This window comes from Xenopus laevis, chromosome 4L, assembly GCF_017654675.1.
Source record: "Xenopus laevis strain J_2021 chromosome 4L, Xenopus_laevis_v10.1, whole genome shotgun sequence".
NCBI classification, from domain to species: domain Eukaryota; kingdom Metazoa; phylum Chordata; class Amphibia; order Anura; family Pipidae; genus Xenopus; species Xenopus laevis.
In genome coordinates this window covers 97,647,588-97,663,777 of record NC_054377.1, presented here as the reverse complement: position 1 = coordinate 97,663,777, position 16,190 = coordinate 97,647,588, and the positions used below count along the sequence as shown (strand labels likewise).

The window sequence follows — 16,190 nt, the reverse complement described above, 5'->3', positions numbered from 1 at the left end:
CCTCAGCATTCAGCTCAGATTCAAAAGCAACAGATATGACCCATGTGGCACCCCCTCAAGTCTCTGATTGGTTACTACCTGGTAACCAGGGTAACCAATCAGTGTAAACCAAGAGAGCTGAAAAGCAGGAAGTTGTGTTCTGACTGACATGTTATATATCAAATCACTGAATCGAAAAACCACACTAGCACACGAGACTTGTATCTGCAGGGCAGTAAAAACTTTTGCAAGGGCTTGCCCTGCAAATACAAGTCTCGTGTGCTAGTGTGGTTTTTCGATTCAGTTACTAGAAGGTCACCATATCCTCCATTCACTGTGCACCGAGCAAAGCTATATACCTGCACAACGGGTGTGCGAGGGTCTACTCCAATTGATATATCAAATCACTCCAGCCTTTATACATTACATTTTTGGCTAACTAACTATATGAGAAACATTTTTTATTTTGCACAGCCTATCTATTTACCCAGTTTTTATTTTTACACTGAACAATTCCTTTAAAGTGGACCCGTCACCCAGACATAAAAATCTGTATAATAAAAGTCCTTCTTAAATTAAATATGAAATCCAATTTCTTTTTTTTATTAAAGCATTCATAGCTGTTGTAAACTCATTTAAAAATATCAGCTGTCAATCAAGTATTGCCTACCCCGCCTCTATGCCTAGGCATAGAGGTGGGGCAAGCAATTACTTTCACTTTCCATTCAGCACTTCCTAGATGTCACCGCTCTCCCTACATTCCCTCAGCTCTCTTAACGATTTAATTGTGTAACCAGTGCATGGGGATGGACATTGGGTCCCTGTCCCCTGGTGCACAAACAAGATTCTGAGATGATACAAGGCTTGCCTTAATAACAGTGTCCACGAAATGGCTCCTTCCTGGTTGCTATAATTATGAGTTCCCAGACTGATGGAAACAAGATTCAAATAATTTATACAGTGTAATTAAAGTTTATTTTGCTTGACTAACATGATAAAATAGGATTTGGATAATTTTGTTTGGGTGACGGGTCCCCTTTAATGTGAATATGTGAAATGGTGTTTTCACAATCACAGCTGTGAAGTTGTATAATCCTCTCACTAAAGTAGTTACAGTGGCAGATACATTAGATAGTTTCAAGAAAGGGTTGGATTAGCAATGAAGAAAATATAATTCTATTGAAATTGATACTAAGGATACGAATAGTATTTTTCCATTCTGATGCAAATTGAAGGCAACCTCTAATGTTTTTCCCCTTTCTGTAGATCAGGGTTGTTCAGCTGGTGGCCCATGTACTGGTGGCACTGGTATCACCTTTTGGCGATAAGGTGCTGTGTATGTATATTTATGTATACATACACAGCACTGAAAGAACTGAACAGAGCTGTTGTAGTTCAGCTAAAATTCAACCTAGGAGAAAAATGGTTCACAGAATCAAATAATTTTTTGTATTATACACATTTGTACCATTAACAATTTTTATTATATTTCACCTTTTGGGACAGTGGTAATGCCCTTACAAGTAACTGTCACACGTTTCCCACTATTGATGATATACATCAATAATGGGATGTAGCTGCTCTTCTTTTTGGATGGGATGTCTAACCGGTGCTCTTTAGCTGCTAAACTACAACACCCCTAACTTTCATCCATACCCATTATGTTAAGCACTGAGTGCTATAATAATATGATTTTTGATACATGATAAATAAGAAGAACAGGACAGACTTATCACAGCAGAGAGCTTCCATTCTTTGGCACCAACTGATTTTCATCTCTTCGGCTCCTTCTGCCAGCAAGTGAGCTTCCCTCAGACACCTATGTACTTTCCATCCATTAGAAAAGAGCTTGTACAAATTCAGAGAAAATGGCCTGAAGTCCCGCTGCTTCAAACTCCTTTTGCAAATCACTTACTGATGAATATTCTTTAACTTCAAATGTAGCAAATCTGTAAGAGAATAAGAAAGTGTATATTCCTAATTTATACCAGACTAATGTTATTTCTTTATTAAACAGTAAAAGTAAATTACCTTTTCTGCTTCGGTGGTAATATGGTTTCACACAGAACACTGATCATTTTCTCTTTGCATTTCTTTCCACTTGAGTCCACATCTACTTTACAGGTTTTCTGGAGCACTAAATAATCCTGAAAAATAATAGCAAGCTGTAAATAACCAATTATTTGGTGTTGGGGCATTTGCACAATGCAGGGGTCCTGCTGGTTAATCCCATATCACCATCTAGGAAACTTTCTTTAAGAAAGTAAAAACTCAGTTACATTTGTACAAACCACATACATACACACAGGCATGCACATTCACCCTTTGTAATGTATTCCTTTAATGTACCCCCCGTTGCAAAATAAAAGGATATTCAAAGGCCACAGGCAAATTACAAAGATAATGTGCTTTGTCCATTGTACTTATATATTTACAGTCGTGCATGAAAGTCTGTGAACCCTTTAACATTTTCTATATTTTTATATGAATGTGACCTAAAATATCATCTGATTTTTAAACAAATCCTAAAAGTAGATGAAGAAAAAACAGTTAAACCAATGATACAAGAATTATTATATTTGGTCATATATTTATTGAAACAAATGATCCAATAACATATCTGCGTGTGGAAAAGGTGAATCATGTTTTCAGACCACCTTGTGTAACATTTGCCAATGTGAGACAGACCTTCAGTTGCTTAGAAGTTACCCTGGGTTCGTTTGTAACCTCTCGGCCTATTAGACATCTTTGATGGTCGACCCCTTCTGGGTAGAGTAGCAACAGTCTTGAATTTCCTCCATTTATACACAATCTGTCTGACTGTCGATTGGTGGAGTTCAAACTCTTTGAAGATAGTATTGTAACCTTTTCCAGCTTTATCGGAATCAACAACTCTTTTTCTGAGGTCCTCAGAAACCTCCTTTGTTCCACAAATGTGTTGTATGTGTGATTAGACTTTGCTGGATCCCCGTTCTTTAAATAAAACATGGTCTCTCACTCACATCTGATTCTTATCCCATTGACTGAAAACACCAGACTTTGATTTCACCTTCAAATTATATGATAATCCTAAGAATTCATTTACTATTGCCACATGCAGATATGTTACTGGATAACAATTTTTGTTTCATTTGTTTCATATATATATATATAAACAGATACTGGTGCACACAGGGATTTTTTCTTCAGAGTCTGTTTTCATTTAATCAACGTTTTGATCCACCTCTGGGACCTTTATCAAGAAGTGGATCCCAGAGTTGGATCGAAACGTTGATTAAATAAAAACAGACTGAAGAAAAAAATCTATGTGTGCCCAGCATCTGTTTATCTATATTTTTGAACTTCTGTGAGCACCAGGGTATGTGGCTGAACTACAAGTGTGTGCAGTAGCCTTGGAATAAATATATATTTGTATATTGTACATATATATATATATATATATATATATATATATATATAAAACGAAATCGCAGATGATACCCGCACTCCTTCACATCTCGTTTTGCCGGGTGCTTGGTCAAAATTGGGTATATAAAATTGTAGAAAAGACCAGCACTCCGTTTTCCAAAAAATTCAATGATTTATTCAAAACTCACAGTGTCTCCAACGGCCCCAAAGAGGGCCGAAACGTTGGAGACACTGTGAGTTTTGAATAAATCATAGAATTTTTGGAAAACGGAGTGCTGGTCTTTTCTACAATTTATATATATATATATATATATATATAGGCTACTGCTGTATTTCAGAGCTTTTGTTTTCCAGTAAACAAAGGAGGATATTTGTTCTCTCAATAAACAGTATGCCATGTCAGTGTTACACTTGTATTCCCCTTCCTTCTCTGCAGAGTAGGAAGCTGCTCCTGGCTGCTTTAATCTCATCTGTCTGAAATTCTGTAAAGCGCATGGATTTGAAGAGGAGTAAAGTGCTATATAAATATGCCCTTACCTATCTTTTTATAAGAGCTATTGTAAAACACAGCAGCAAATAACAGAGATATTTCCTACTCACCTAGCCAACACCTTTATGGATTCTTAATATATGTAGCTCTGCAAATAGTGTGAAACAGCTAGACATAGATATTTGTGTCATGAGTTTAACATTGTGTACTTTAGTGGAAGCCTTCCTTGACCTCATTACTGTCCATAAAAGCTCATATTTATGTTATCTTAACTGCTTTATGCACACAGGTGTATTTTACTCTATGTACCTTTGCACTAAAATCACATTAAATAAGTAATTTGGTTCCAATGCTCAGCAACACCATTTTACGTTTTAAAAAAATGCCCAGTAAGGAAGCATATTTTATCTGCAACCTATTCTACACCCAAGAAGGGAGAGAAATTGGGAAAAAGTATAGGATTTTTTTAAAATCATGTCTTTTAGTGTGAATGAAAAATCAAAGGCATGTCTTAGGGCAGAGACACGTGGTCAGATTCGGGGAAATTAGTCCCCCCGGCGACAAATCTCTTCTTCTTCGGGGAAATAATAGTGAATAGCTTTATATATTCCCCCATATGGCCATACCATGACCAACCCAAACCCTACTCATATTTCAAGCAAGCACTCTATGGCATACCAGAGCTTCCTCACTTGGGACTGGGTGCCTGGCGGTTTAGCCAAATTTGTGGTTTCTCAGAGCTACAGCAGCAAAATTACAAGCCCAACCCCAACTGTCAAATTTGGCTATAGAATTATCCAAACTCGATTCGAATTTTTAAAAATTTGAATTTGATTTTCAAGATTTATCATACTCTGACCCTTTAATAATTCAAATTGACTTTTCGCCACATAAAACCTGCCGAATTACTGTATAAGTCAATGGAAGAGGTGCAGTGGCCAATTTGGAGTTGTTTGTAGCCTTCCTGGCATTCAAGGTTTTTTTTTCGGAGAAAAAACTCAAATCGAGTTTGGTCGAATTTGATTTGAATTCAATTCGAGTTTTTGAGTCGGTAAAATTCGACCAAGTTTTACATATTCGATTTTATTAATAAATAGTCAAATATTCGAATTTCAAATAAAATCAAAGCCATGTGAGCTTAAAAAAACTCACCCATGTGAGATAAAAAAAAAACTTCAACCCTGGATAAATGTGCCTCTAGAAGTCAAATTGCTACTAGAGGAAATAATGAGCAGCAATGCACCTTCTAGCAACAAATAAAACAGTGATTAAGGACAAAAAAGTGCCAACTTTGGTGCCTGGGGATGATGACAGTATTGAATGGGGATTGATTTCAGTATCCATTTAAAAGACTTGTTTTTCTAAGCTATTGAAATCTGTAAAATCATTGTGCCTGTCTCTCTGCTTAGTGAACAGTCAGAATTTAAATTTGAGACATTTTGAATGGTAAATAAAATATAAAGGAGGAATACAGAAAGATGGATGAATTAAACATGCTAGAATTACCATGTAAAGGTCATTGAAACATATACATGAAAATAATAAAATATTGCTTGGTTTGTCAAATGTGCCATAATTTTGTCTTGCTCTTTTACTTCCTCTGCTCTGCTGGTAACATTCAATAATTTACAAATGAATTTCAAATACAGTCCCAAAGGAAATCAACGCTAGAGCAGATTTTTTTTCCCCATTCCAGCTACTCACCCTGGTGCTTTGTTTGTCCCCTTGAAGAAGAATCAGTATTATCTTGCCCAAGAACATTAGTCTTCCGCACAACTTCAAGTCATTTGTCCATTTTTCCACAGTTTTGACATATTTGCTCTTAGCCCTCATGTGATCTAAACGCAAAAGAATTGTCCATGTCACCTCTTCCGTTATTGTGTCTAATGAGAGAGGGAACTGTCCCTCCAAGATCGATGGTTCGGGTTGCACAATGAGGTTGTTTAGATTCTGTTGTGTCCACACGACCAAGTCATGTATCATAGGTTCCAATATATGCTGCTTGGCTTGTTCAACCAATTTGTCCCTCAAGTCTTTACACTGAGCTCTGCTAAGTTCTTCAGAGCTGACAGAAATATTGGGCAGACTGGATGGATATTCAACTGGCAGGTCAAAAATAAGCTTTAGATGAATTTCTGATCCTGTTATCCGTTGCACGCTTGTCTGAATCATTACTGTTATTCCATTTACTGCAAAACATGAAAACAATTTTTCAGGCAGCTGCAATGCTACATACGGATAGAAATAAATCAGAGATTAGCTACATTTTGAAACAGCTTAAATCATCCCGCTATTCATCCTGATGTACGACAGTCTCCTTCCCAAACCAAGATATTCATGGGCAGCTCAGAGCCACGGCATTACTGCATTGTTGCCAATTTGATTTGCTCTGCATACATGTTTGTACATTAAACTGCTCGAAGGAATAGAGGCAGTAGCATCAAACCTTGGGTGCAATTCCACTACATTAACCACATACCTGTTAAATATCCTCATTTCTTAAAGGGGTTGTTCACCTTTACATCCACTTTTAGTATGATGTGGACATTGATATTCTAATATGCAATTGGTTATTTGCATTTTTTATGGTTTTTAAGTTATTTAGCATTTTGTTCAGCAGCTCTCCAGTTTTGAACTTTAGCAGCTATCTGGTTGCTAGAGTCCATTGTAACCTAGCAACCAGGCAGTGATCTAAAAAAGAGACTAGAAAGATAAGTAATACATAATAATAACAATACAATTGTAGCCTCACAGAGCAATAGGTTTTTGCTGCCAGGGTTAGTAAACCCAATTTAAAGGAGAAGGAAAGTAGTTTACCACTTGGGGGTGCCTATTGTTAGGCACCCCTAAGTGAAAGTATTTACTTACCTGAAACCCCGGGCAGGTGCTCCTATCAGCAGAAAACTGCACCGGCCCAGGGTTATTCCAGCAAGCACCACGCCACGGATCACTTCTCTTCCGGCTTCTTCTTTCTTCGCACGACTGCGCATGTGCATTAGACTGAAAAGCCGAACTTTAACTAAAAAGACGGCTTTTTCATTCTACTGCACATGTGTCTGCCCCGGGAAATTTAAAGAAAGAAGAAACCGGAAGAAAAGGATCTGTGAGGCTCATTGGAATAACCTCGGGCCGGTGCAGTTTTCTGCTGATAGGAGCACCGGCCCAGGGTTTCAGGTAAGTAAATACATTCAATTGGGGGTGCCTAACATTTGGGACCCCCCAAGTGGTAAACAACTTTCCTTCTCCTTTAAAAGCTGGAAAGAGTACGAAGAGGAAGGCAAATAATCTTAAAAATGTAAGAAAAAAAACCCCATAACTATAAAAAATAATGAAAACCAGTTGCAACTGGAAATGCTGGGATATTGGGTGTGATAGAAAGTTATGAACAATGTTTCTACAGTGGAGTGAGATTTAGTTGTATGGTTATCAGAGGACAGGTTACAAGGATAACGCACTGGGGCTGCAAATGATATTCTATGACCCACTGAAGCAAACCACAAACATTTTAATTTCAATAAAAAAAAGTATTTCTCTCTCTCTCTCTCACTGTATACAGCTGTATTAATATAATATTTCAAATATAAAGTCTAGAATGCAATAAAAACAGATACAACTTGGGCACCAACCTGGTAATGTGCCCGTCCAACCGCCAGTAAACCCGTGGGTTTCAGGTCAACTCCACACATCACTAGTCCTAATGTACTTCATATTTATAAAGACATTTTTGAACACTCGACTCAAGTAGAATTTCCAATGAATTGGCTATAGTATAGTATAGTATAAACATGTTATTCAAGCATCAAGCCTCAGTGATGGCAGCATAGAGTCTGGGAGCAGAGATTTAGAATAACAAAATACTTTGTGCCACATGTTTTGAAAATATTTTTATTCAAAATCTAAATAAATGAAACTACACAAAAGGATGATCTAGTGCAGTGATCCCCAACCAATAGCTCGTGAGCAACATGTTGCTCTCCAACCCCTTGGATGTTGCTCCCACTGGCCTCAAAGCAGGAGCTTATTTTTGGATTCCAGGCTTGGAGGCAAGTTTTAGTTACATAAAAACCAGGTGCACTGCCAAACAGAGCCTCAATGTAGGTTGATAATCCACATAGGGGCTACTAAATAGCAACCACGGCCTTTATTTGGCACCCCAATAACATTTTTCATGCTTGTGTAGCTCCCTAACTTTTTTTTCTTCTGAATGTTGCTTACGGGTTCAAAAGGTTGGGGATCCCTGATCTAGTGGAACGGTTTGTGGACCATGCTGGGATGTTCTATTCTACTGGTCATCAGCTCCAGGCCAGATGCTGCACCACTAGGCCCCACCACTGCTTGCACATGACTCCCCCCCCCCCCCGTGGAGCCTCCTTCCTCTATAATATAGAAATCCCCCAGCTGCTCTCCTACCAGAGATTTTCTTGGCAGGGGTTCCTGGTGCCACTTAGTTACACCGCTGCTCTAAAACATCTTTCAAATGAAAAGGTGACAAACGTTTTTGTAGAGGGCTATGCATGGTGGACCCCAGTGTCCTATTAAGGTACCATGTGCGGCAGCCACTGAGCTTTTCATTTGATATTATCAGAAGCAGTGACATGGATGATTTGACCAGGGTTGGCTTCCCTTGGACAACAATCGAACCTCCCATGTGCTTAGCATCAGACTTCAAGGCCTCCCGACGTACGCCCCCCCCCTCGCAACCAGGCCTGGATTTGTGGTGAGGACTTGGGCGGCATGCCACCCAGCTGCAAACTGGGGATGCATACTTCTTTAAGCGTATTCCCCAGTGCTCCAGTGAACGTTTACGGGGGGGGGGGTTGCACTTGTTAGTGCGCCAGACACTAGGACCCAGCGGCCTAGGGGTGCTCATGCCTGAAATCTGGGCCTGCCAGCTACCAAGTGTGAAGTTCTTGCTCCTTAGTCCAAATTTTTCACCAAGCTGGGTTGACAGGGGTGCAGACCTGGGTCAGCAGTGGTCCATGAGGGCCGGGCCCACTGGGTTTTCTCCCGGTGTCCCGCTGGCCCAGTCCAACTCTGCATGTGCTCTAGCCCTTCAAGTGAATGGGAGGCATTATGGACTGTTTCTCCCCATTAGCCCAAAGCAGAGCTGCATAGAAACACTGAGATCCTTTCAGTTACAGGCAGCTAGATCCTTCAGGAAAGGACCCAACTAAACTTGTTCCTAACTTTAAAAAAAAAATGAATTTTATTAGATGAACTTGAACCTGAGTGTTTGTGTCCCTTAAAGCCGTACATCAGCGCAGTGGCGTTGGAAATAAACAAGTAAATTATTATTGTGCCGGCTTTCATTGTACTAATATAGTCAGACCTCATAAAACTTTGATGTCATTTTGTTCTTAATGCGCCTTTATCAGCACATTTACAACATATATTCCGAGAGGGAGATTTTGAAACGATTAGCATAAAATGCATACGTGTCTAAAATTTCTATCTGCAAAAACATCAAGTCATAAAGAAAACGCTTTGCTATTATTGCCATGAACAAATGATATGGAACTCATTACTTATATTCAAAGTGCCAGCTCCGTTCCTTGAACATGACTTTATGTAAAGAAATATACCCATTAAAGGAAAACTTGCATGTCCATTGATGGAAATTGCCTTAAACCAAAAAGGCTCATATATTTCAGTTCCTTTTTTTGTTCATAACTCACTTTGCAGTTGAAAATCCAAGCTGCAGTGTAGATACAAAGTCAAAATGCTCCTAAATGCCACTTTGGGAATCAAAATTCAAAAAGTATTGGCCAGTATGAGATGCAGATATAGGAATCCGTTATCCAGACAGCTTCGAATTACAGGAAGGCTCTCTCCCCTAGACTAAAATGTAATCAAATGATTAACATTTTTAAAAATGGTTTCCCTTTTCTCTGTAATAATAAAACAGTATCATGTACTTGATCATAACTAAGATATAATTAATTCTTATTGGAAGCAAAACCAGCCTTTAACATTTCAATGTTTTGTTTTTTTTAGAAGACTTAAGGTATGGCGATCCAAATTACAGAAATATCCCTTGTCCAGAAAAACCCAGGTCCTGAGCTTTCTAGATAACAGGTTCCATAACTGTATTATTAAAAGGGTTGGTCATCTTCAAACAACTTTTCAGATAGATCACCGGAAATAACGACTTTTTCCAATGACTTTCTATTTTCTATGTGTCACCGTTTTTTTTAATATTGAAGTGTAAAGTGTCATTTTTCACCTTCTAAAGCAGCTCTGGGAAGGGGGGTTGCCGACCCTGTAACCCATTCTAAATTGATATTTAGTTGATCCATTTCTTATCTTTGTACCTGCTGAGCAGAATCCCTGAGTTTCATTATTGCTAATACTCCAGAGAAGCTGCTGAGAAATGTATATATAAAAGTACAGGTATAGGATCCATTATCCGGAAACCCATTATCCAGAAAGCTCAGAATTACGGAAAGGCCCTCTCCCATAGACTGCATTAAAATTAATAATCCAAATTTTTAAAAATAATTCCCTTTTTCTTTGTAATAATAAAACAGAACCTTGTACTTGATCCCAACTAAGATATAATTAATCCTTATCGGAAGCAAAACCAGCCTATTGGGTTTATTTAATGTTTAAATGATTTACTAGTAAATTTAAGATATGAAGATCCAAATTACAGAAAGATCCGTTATCCGGAAAACCCCAGGTCCCGAACATTCTGGATAACAGGTCCCATACCTGTATATATAAAAGTAAATGTTGCAAAATTTTAGAGTCTGCACCTGAATTACTGAGCTACCAGACTGAACACACAAGAGACAGGGACATTAAACTTTAAACTTAGATTTTGGAAAAACAGTAAAAATTAAATAATGGAAAGTAATTGGAAAAAGTCTTTATTTAAGAGGAACTATCTGAAAACAACTGAACTGAAATGGAAGATGAACAACCCCTTAAAATCACTATAGTAACAGGTAATAGGCTAGGACTAAGTGTTAATAAGAAACATAAGTCTATCTTTCTTGTTTAATTACCTGCTCTACTCTATTGGTTCCAATCAGAAACTTACCACTGTAAGGTCGATAACAACTGCCAACTCTGCCCCTCCAGACTCAATCAGGAGCTTATTGGAAAAAAAAATACTATTGGATGAGGACCACATCAGTATGTTGATGTGACCCTCACAAATTCCACATTACAATCACTGGCTCAGGGTCAAAAATATTAGATTATCCTGATTTGGCCCAGCGCGTTGGTGGCCGAATCATGTAAAGACCCACTTGTCTGGTGACCTCCACTCCTTGAAGTTTCCCATTTTGTGTCCTTGCCACGTCCCATTATGCCCCACTAAATAATCACGTTATGCTGCTCTGCCCAACAGCGTCTGTGTCTGAGGGTGGGCAATTCCAGAGGCAGATCCAGAGGCAGAACTAGGAGTAGGCAGCTACCTAGGGCACTACAGCTAGGGAGCAAAATTAGAAGAAAAATTATTATATGGCTGTTCCTATCTGCTCTGTCTTGCATTAAGCTCTGTGAAGTGAGCGGCAGTGATCCGACACAGGAGGCAGCAGTGGGATGGGGGTTGCTGCTTCTGGAAGGGAGGTTACTGTGATGGAGAAGGGAGGTTACTGTGGTGGAGAAGGGAGGTTACTGTGATGGAGAAGGGAGGTTACTATGATGGAGAAGGGAAGTTACTGTGATGGAGAAGGGAAGTTACTGTGATGGAGAAGGGAAGTTACTGTGATGGAGAAGGGAATTTACTGTGATGGATAAGGGAGGTTACTGTGATGGAGAAGGGAAGTTACTGTGATGGAGAAGGGAGGTTACTCTGATGGAGAAGGGAGGTTGTTGTTGAAGGGAAGAGGCAAGAGGGAACCAGGATAAGAGGTACTTGCCTTGGGTGCGGTATTGGCCTGGCACTGGGTATATCTCTCCTGCAAGCCCCAAGCCCTAAGTGCTTATGTGTAAGAACCCTAAAAATTAGTGGGTGGCTGTGCTGTTAACTGCCATAGACAAGCGTATCTGGCCATCATCGAAAGGGCTCACCCGCAGCGCAGCCTTATCAGGCCCAAATTTGTTGGAAGGCCACAAAGGCCTGGGCCTAGGGCGGCAGGATTTTAGGGGTGGCATACCACCCAGCTGCATCCACATTGTTTCTTAAGCACTGGGGAAATACTGGAGATTTTATGTTTTATTTTAAATTTCCCAAGCACCAATCTTCAGTTTTCTGGACCCGAAGAAATAAATTTGCGCATGTGCACATGTCAAGTGGAGGGTGCAGGGGGCAACTAGCAGCAGTGGGCCTAGGGGCGTCCAATGAGTAAATCTGGCCCTGTACCAAAGGGTAGAACTACATGGGCGATTTCCACGCATTTTCGCCTGATCTGACGTGCTGTGCCAAAATAGAGGTGTCAACTAGTCGGATGCAACGTAAGATTAGGTAAGCCACAGCCATGTCGGATGGTGTCCCGCTGGTCCAGTCCAACTCTGGCTGTTACTGCATGTGACTAGGTAAGGAGGGACAGGGCTGACTATACAAATATCTGTGTGAATTGACATATGTACAACTATAAATTAAGGGAATTGTTTTTAACACAAAGTTATTTATGAAGGGTCTCCAGGGAACCTTTTTATTACAAGACACAATAGTAAATAAAATGAGGGGTGATATATCCTTATCTACTGAGTACACCAGTCCCAGAGTCTCTTTGTGTCAAAAGTCAGAATCAGCAGTGCAGAAAAGGGAAGCCACACACGATTTGCAACTGGAAAAAAAACACTAAAGAGTGTGAAATAAACTGATATTGTTACGCATTGGTCGCTATTTTCTTTTACCATGATGCAACATTTGTATTTGTGGTTTTATATATTTCCTGGTTACTAAGGGGGAGGAGCCATAAGAGCAGAACATCAGAGCTTCGAGTTATCAGTTATAAACCTGTGCCAGAGAGTATCACCTGAACTGGAGAGTACTTCACATTCCCCGTCCCTACAGTATATCGCAGACAACACAGCAACCTCCTCCAGCGAAGACTCAGACATGTCGAACGCCTCATAACGCGAGATTTCCTCGTCTCCTCGCTCAATGACTACGCGGTGTCTTTCCACAAGGTGGCGACATTACTCAACATGTCCTTGTGCTCCTGCAGTCGAGCATTCGCGGCGCAAACCAACAGGTGGGGGTGCTGCTCGCTATCAATTGTCTAGTAGAATGTTTCTGTACGTCTGCTGGTGCTGGTGGTGGATTGGTATAGTCTGTGCTGGTGCCTGGTGGTGAGAGAGTAGCACCTGCTAAACTTTCTCACTTAGTTTATCTAACAGATGAATATAATAATATAAAATAATAATACAGCGTTGCTTGTTTGGGCGTTTAGTGGCAGAAGGACAGTCCATTTCATTGCCAGTAAAGTTGTAGTACCAGTGCTGACCTTGGCTACTACAGTATTTTACCAGGATTTTGGATAAAATGAGCTTTAGCACTTACAGCAAGTAATTCCATTAACAAAAAGCCTAGGACTTTGCCCATCTACCCCTAGTTCTGGGTGCTGGGCAGGGGTTGCCACCTTTTATGGAAAAAAATGCCAGACTTCCTATATATTTATCTTTTTTCCATATTAATAACATTGGGATCAGCCATCATTTTTACCAGCCAGGTGGCAACCCTAGTGCTGGTTCTGGAAAATCTTCTCAGGGACGCGTTTCGATCCAGGATTGCCATAGGCACTAGACATTCAACTGACCCCCTTTTTTGTTTGAATTATAGTACTTGACAATCATGGAAAAGGGGGTACAACCCCCAGGGCTGGATTTCAAGATGCTTGCACCCCTAGGCCCCCCACTGCATGTGCACCTGCCCCTCTATCCATTTTGCACCCCCCCTCTCATAATATTCGCACCAACCTGCTTTCCCTCTTGGCGCTGCTTCTTTGTGATCTCTTCTCCCATCGGCTCTGCTTCTTTGTGATCTCTTCCCCCGTTGGCTCTGCTTCTTTGTGATCTATTCTCCCCTTGGCTCTACTTCTTTGTGATCTCTTCTCCCCTCGGCTCTACTTCTTTGTGATCTCTTCCCCCACCGGCTCTGCTTCTTTGTGATCTCTTCTCCCCTTGGCTCTACTTCTTTGTGATCTCTTCTCCCCTTGGCTCTACTTCTTTGTGATCTCTTCTCCCCTCGGCTCTGCTTCTTTGTGATCTCTTCTCCCCTCGGCTCTGCTTCTTTGTGATCTCTTCTCCCATCGGCTCTGCTTCTTTGTGATGTCTTCCCCCGTTGGCTCTGCTTTTTTTTGTGATCTCTTCCCCCGTTGGCTCTGCTTCTTTGTGATCTCTTCTCCCCTTGGCTCTACTTCTTTGTGATCTCTTCTCCCCTCGGCTCTGCTTCTTTGTGATCTCTTCCCCCGTTGGCTCTGCTTTTTTGTGATCTATTCCCCCCTTGGCTCTGCTTCTTCGTGATCTCCTCCCCCATCGGCTCTGCTTCTTTGTAATCTCTTTCCCTGGTGGCTCTGCTTCTTTGTAATCTCTTCCCCCGTTGGCTCTGCTTCTTTGTGATCACCAGTGGGTGACATGCTGCCCCCCAATTTTTACTACCCTAGGCCCAGGCCTTTGGGTAGACATACAGGCCTGACAACCCCTCCCTGGGGGAGGGGGGCTGAAGGGATTTTTAGGGGTCTGCTCCCCCTAAAGGCTTCCACCTTGGGCTATAAACACAGGCCTGCTTCATTTACATGAAGCATTGTCTCTTAATTGGGGTTCGATGTATATATAACAGTTGCGCATCAGCATAGCATAACAGCCATTGTTGAATAAACATTGTGTCTACAAGATTTACATTGTTCCTTTTGGAGGGGATCTATATATGGATTATATTAAGAATTAAATGTTTAGTAGTTACCAAAGGACTTTGTCTGAAATCATTAAAGTAGGAGATGTAAAATCACTGGGGGGGGGGGGTAGATGCAGGAACAGCCCCCTCCCTCTCACAATATTGTGTGCATGCTCATACTTTCTTACTGGAGCAATAAGCATCTAACTTAGCACTCCAGAATCAAGCCAATTACGCCTGCAGCTGGGCAGCATGCCACCTCCTTAATTTATGCCGCCTTAGGCCCGGGCCTTTGCGGCCTGTGTAGATGCCAAGTTTTTAGGCACCCCAAGTGTTTTTAGTTGCTTACCTGTATTCTTCACTGGTTCTCCTCTCCTTCAAAAAACACACTCGCCTAGGTTCTTCTTGTACCACACCAGTCTTATTTCTCTTCTCCAAGCGCCCCCTGATTTTACCTTTCCTTCTCCTTTAAGTAAGAATGTAAAATTATGTTACAGTATCTGTAAGTAGAAATGATTGTACTTTGGGAGTATGCCACTAGATGCCAGTGCTCAATATGATGCATAATAATGTATGTACCTGGCCACACTGTGGGACTGGTTCTCTAATTGGTTGTAGTTTAGGATTTAAATATTCACTTGTAATTATCTCCTGAGAAACCAATGAACATGTAGGGCAGCATCTTCTACTAAGCCCTCCAGGGGAATGAAATAAATGACAGAGCAGAAAAACTACGCAAAATGTGAATCATTTTTCTTTTACACTCAAAAAGTTGTCAACACACTAAAGATGTTCTTAAAAATGCACAATGCAATAAGCTGCCTAGTGAAATTGTATTCTTATTTCTACAAATGTTTATTCTGTTCATGTCTTATATAACATACATCCCTATGGAGGCCATCTGCTCCGGGGTATTATGTGTATAAGAAAGCTTGCAAGGCTGGATCCTGCCTCCGCTGCTTTGTGCTGCATTGGGGATCATTAGTATAGAAAGCACAATAATTTTTCTCATCTTTTTTTTTTTGGACAAAAATATTTGGCAGCTCAAAGCGGCCTAGATCAATTCAAACCCACAACCCTCCTTTTTTGTATTAAAATGATTAGCCATCTTGCTTGCTCTTTTCTACCCTGCAACTGCGATCTGGTTGTCAGCTTCATTGAGCTTGGCACTCAAAAAGTAAGTAAGGCTTTCATTGATGGCTATATTTATAGTATTGCATGCCTTTGTATTGAGGTTCTGACCTATTTATGTTCCATTTTGACTTCCAAACTGCTGCCGGACTGTTGAGGTAAACTCTAGCAACCACATAGTATTTATAATTTCAAAACACAACACTTAAATTATTCAAAAGTAATTCTGAAAAAATAATAAAGACTGCTGTTATTTAAAAGTGAACTACCCCTTTAAAAATAGGACAAACCTTAAACTATTATTAACGCGCTCTGGACTGGGATCCCTACCCTTTGGAATACTGTATGATACATGGTGTGGGTTTCAGCAACCTTACAGCACTCTTCCATGTC

The 16,190-nt window shown here is 40.4% G+C and overlaps 1 protein-coding gene across 1 annotated transcript in view; it reads right to left on the bottom strand.

The window, feature by feature from the left end:
• rwdd3.L (RWD domain containing 3 L homeolog) overlaps positions 1-12,979 on the bottom strand; it is a 55,820-nt gene extending 42,841 nt beyond the window's left edge. The window contains exons 1-4 of the mRNA XM_018258541.2: positions 12,808-12,979; positions 5,582-6,066; positions 2,011-2,126; positions 1,895-1,928 (exon numbers count right to left, since the gene is read on the bottom strand). Of these exons, the coding sequence (XP_018114030.2) occupies positions 1,895-1,928; positions 2,011-2,126; positions 5,582-6,066; positions 12,808-12,892 (720 nt within the window). The 5' untranslated portion in view covers positions 12,893-12,979. The remainder of the gene's footprint in view (positions 1-1,894; positions 1,929-2,010; positions 2,127-5,581; positions 6,067-12,807) is intronic.
• Between the last annotated feature and the right edge of the window lie 3,211 nt (positions 12,980-16,190).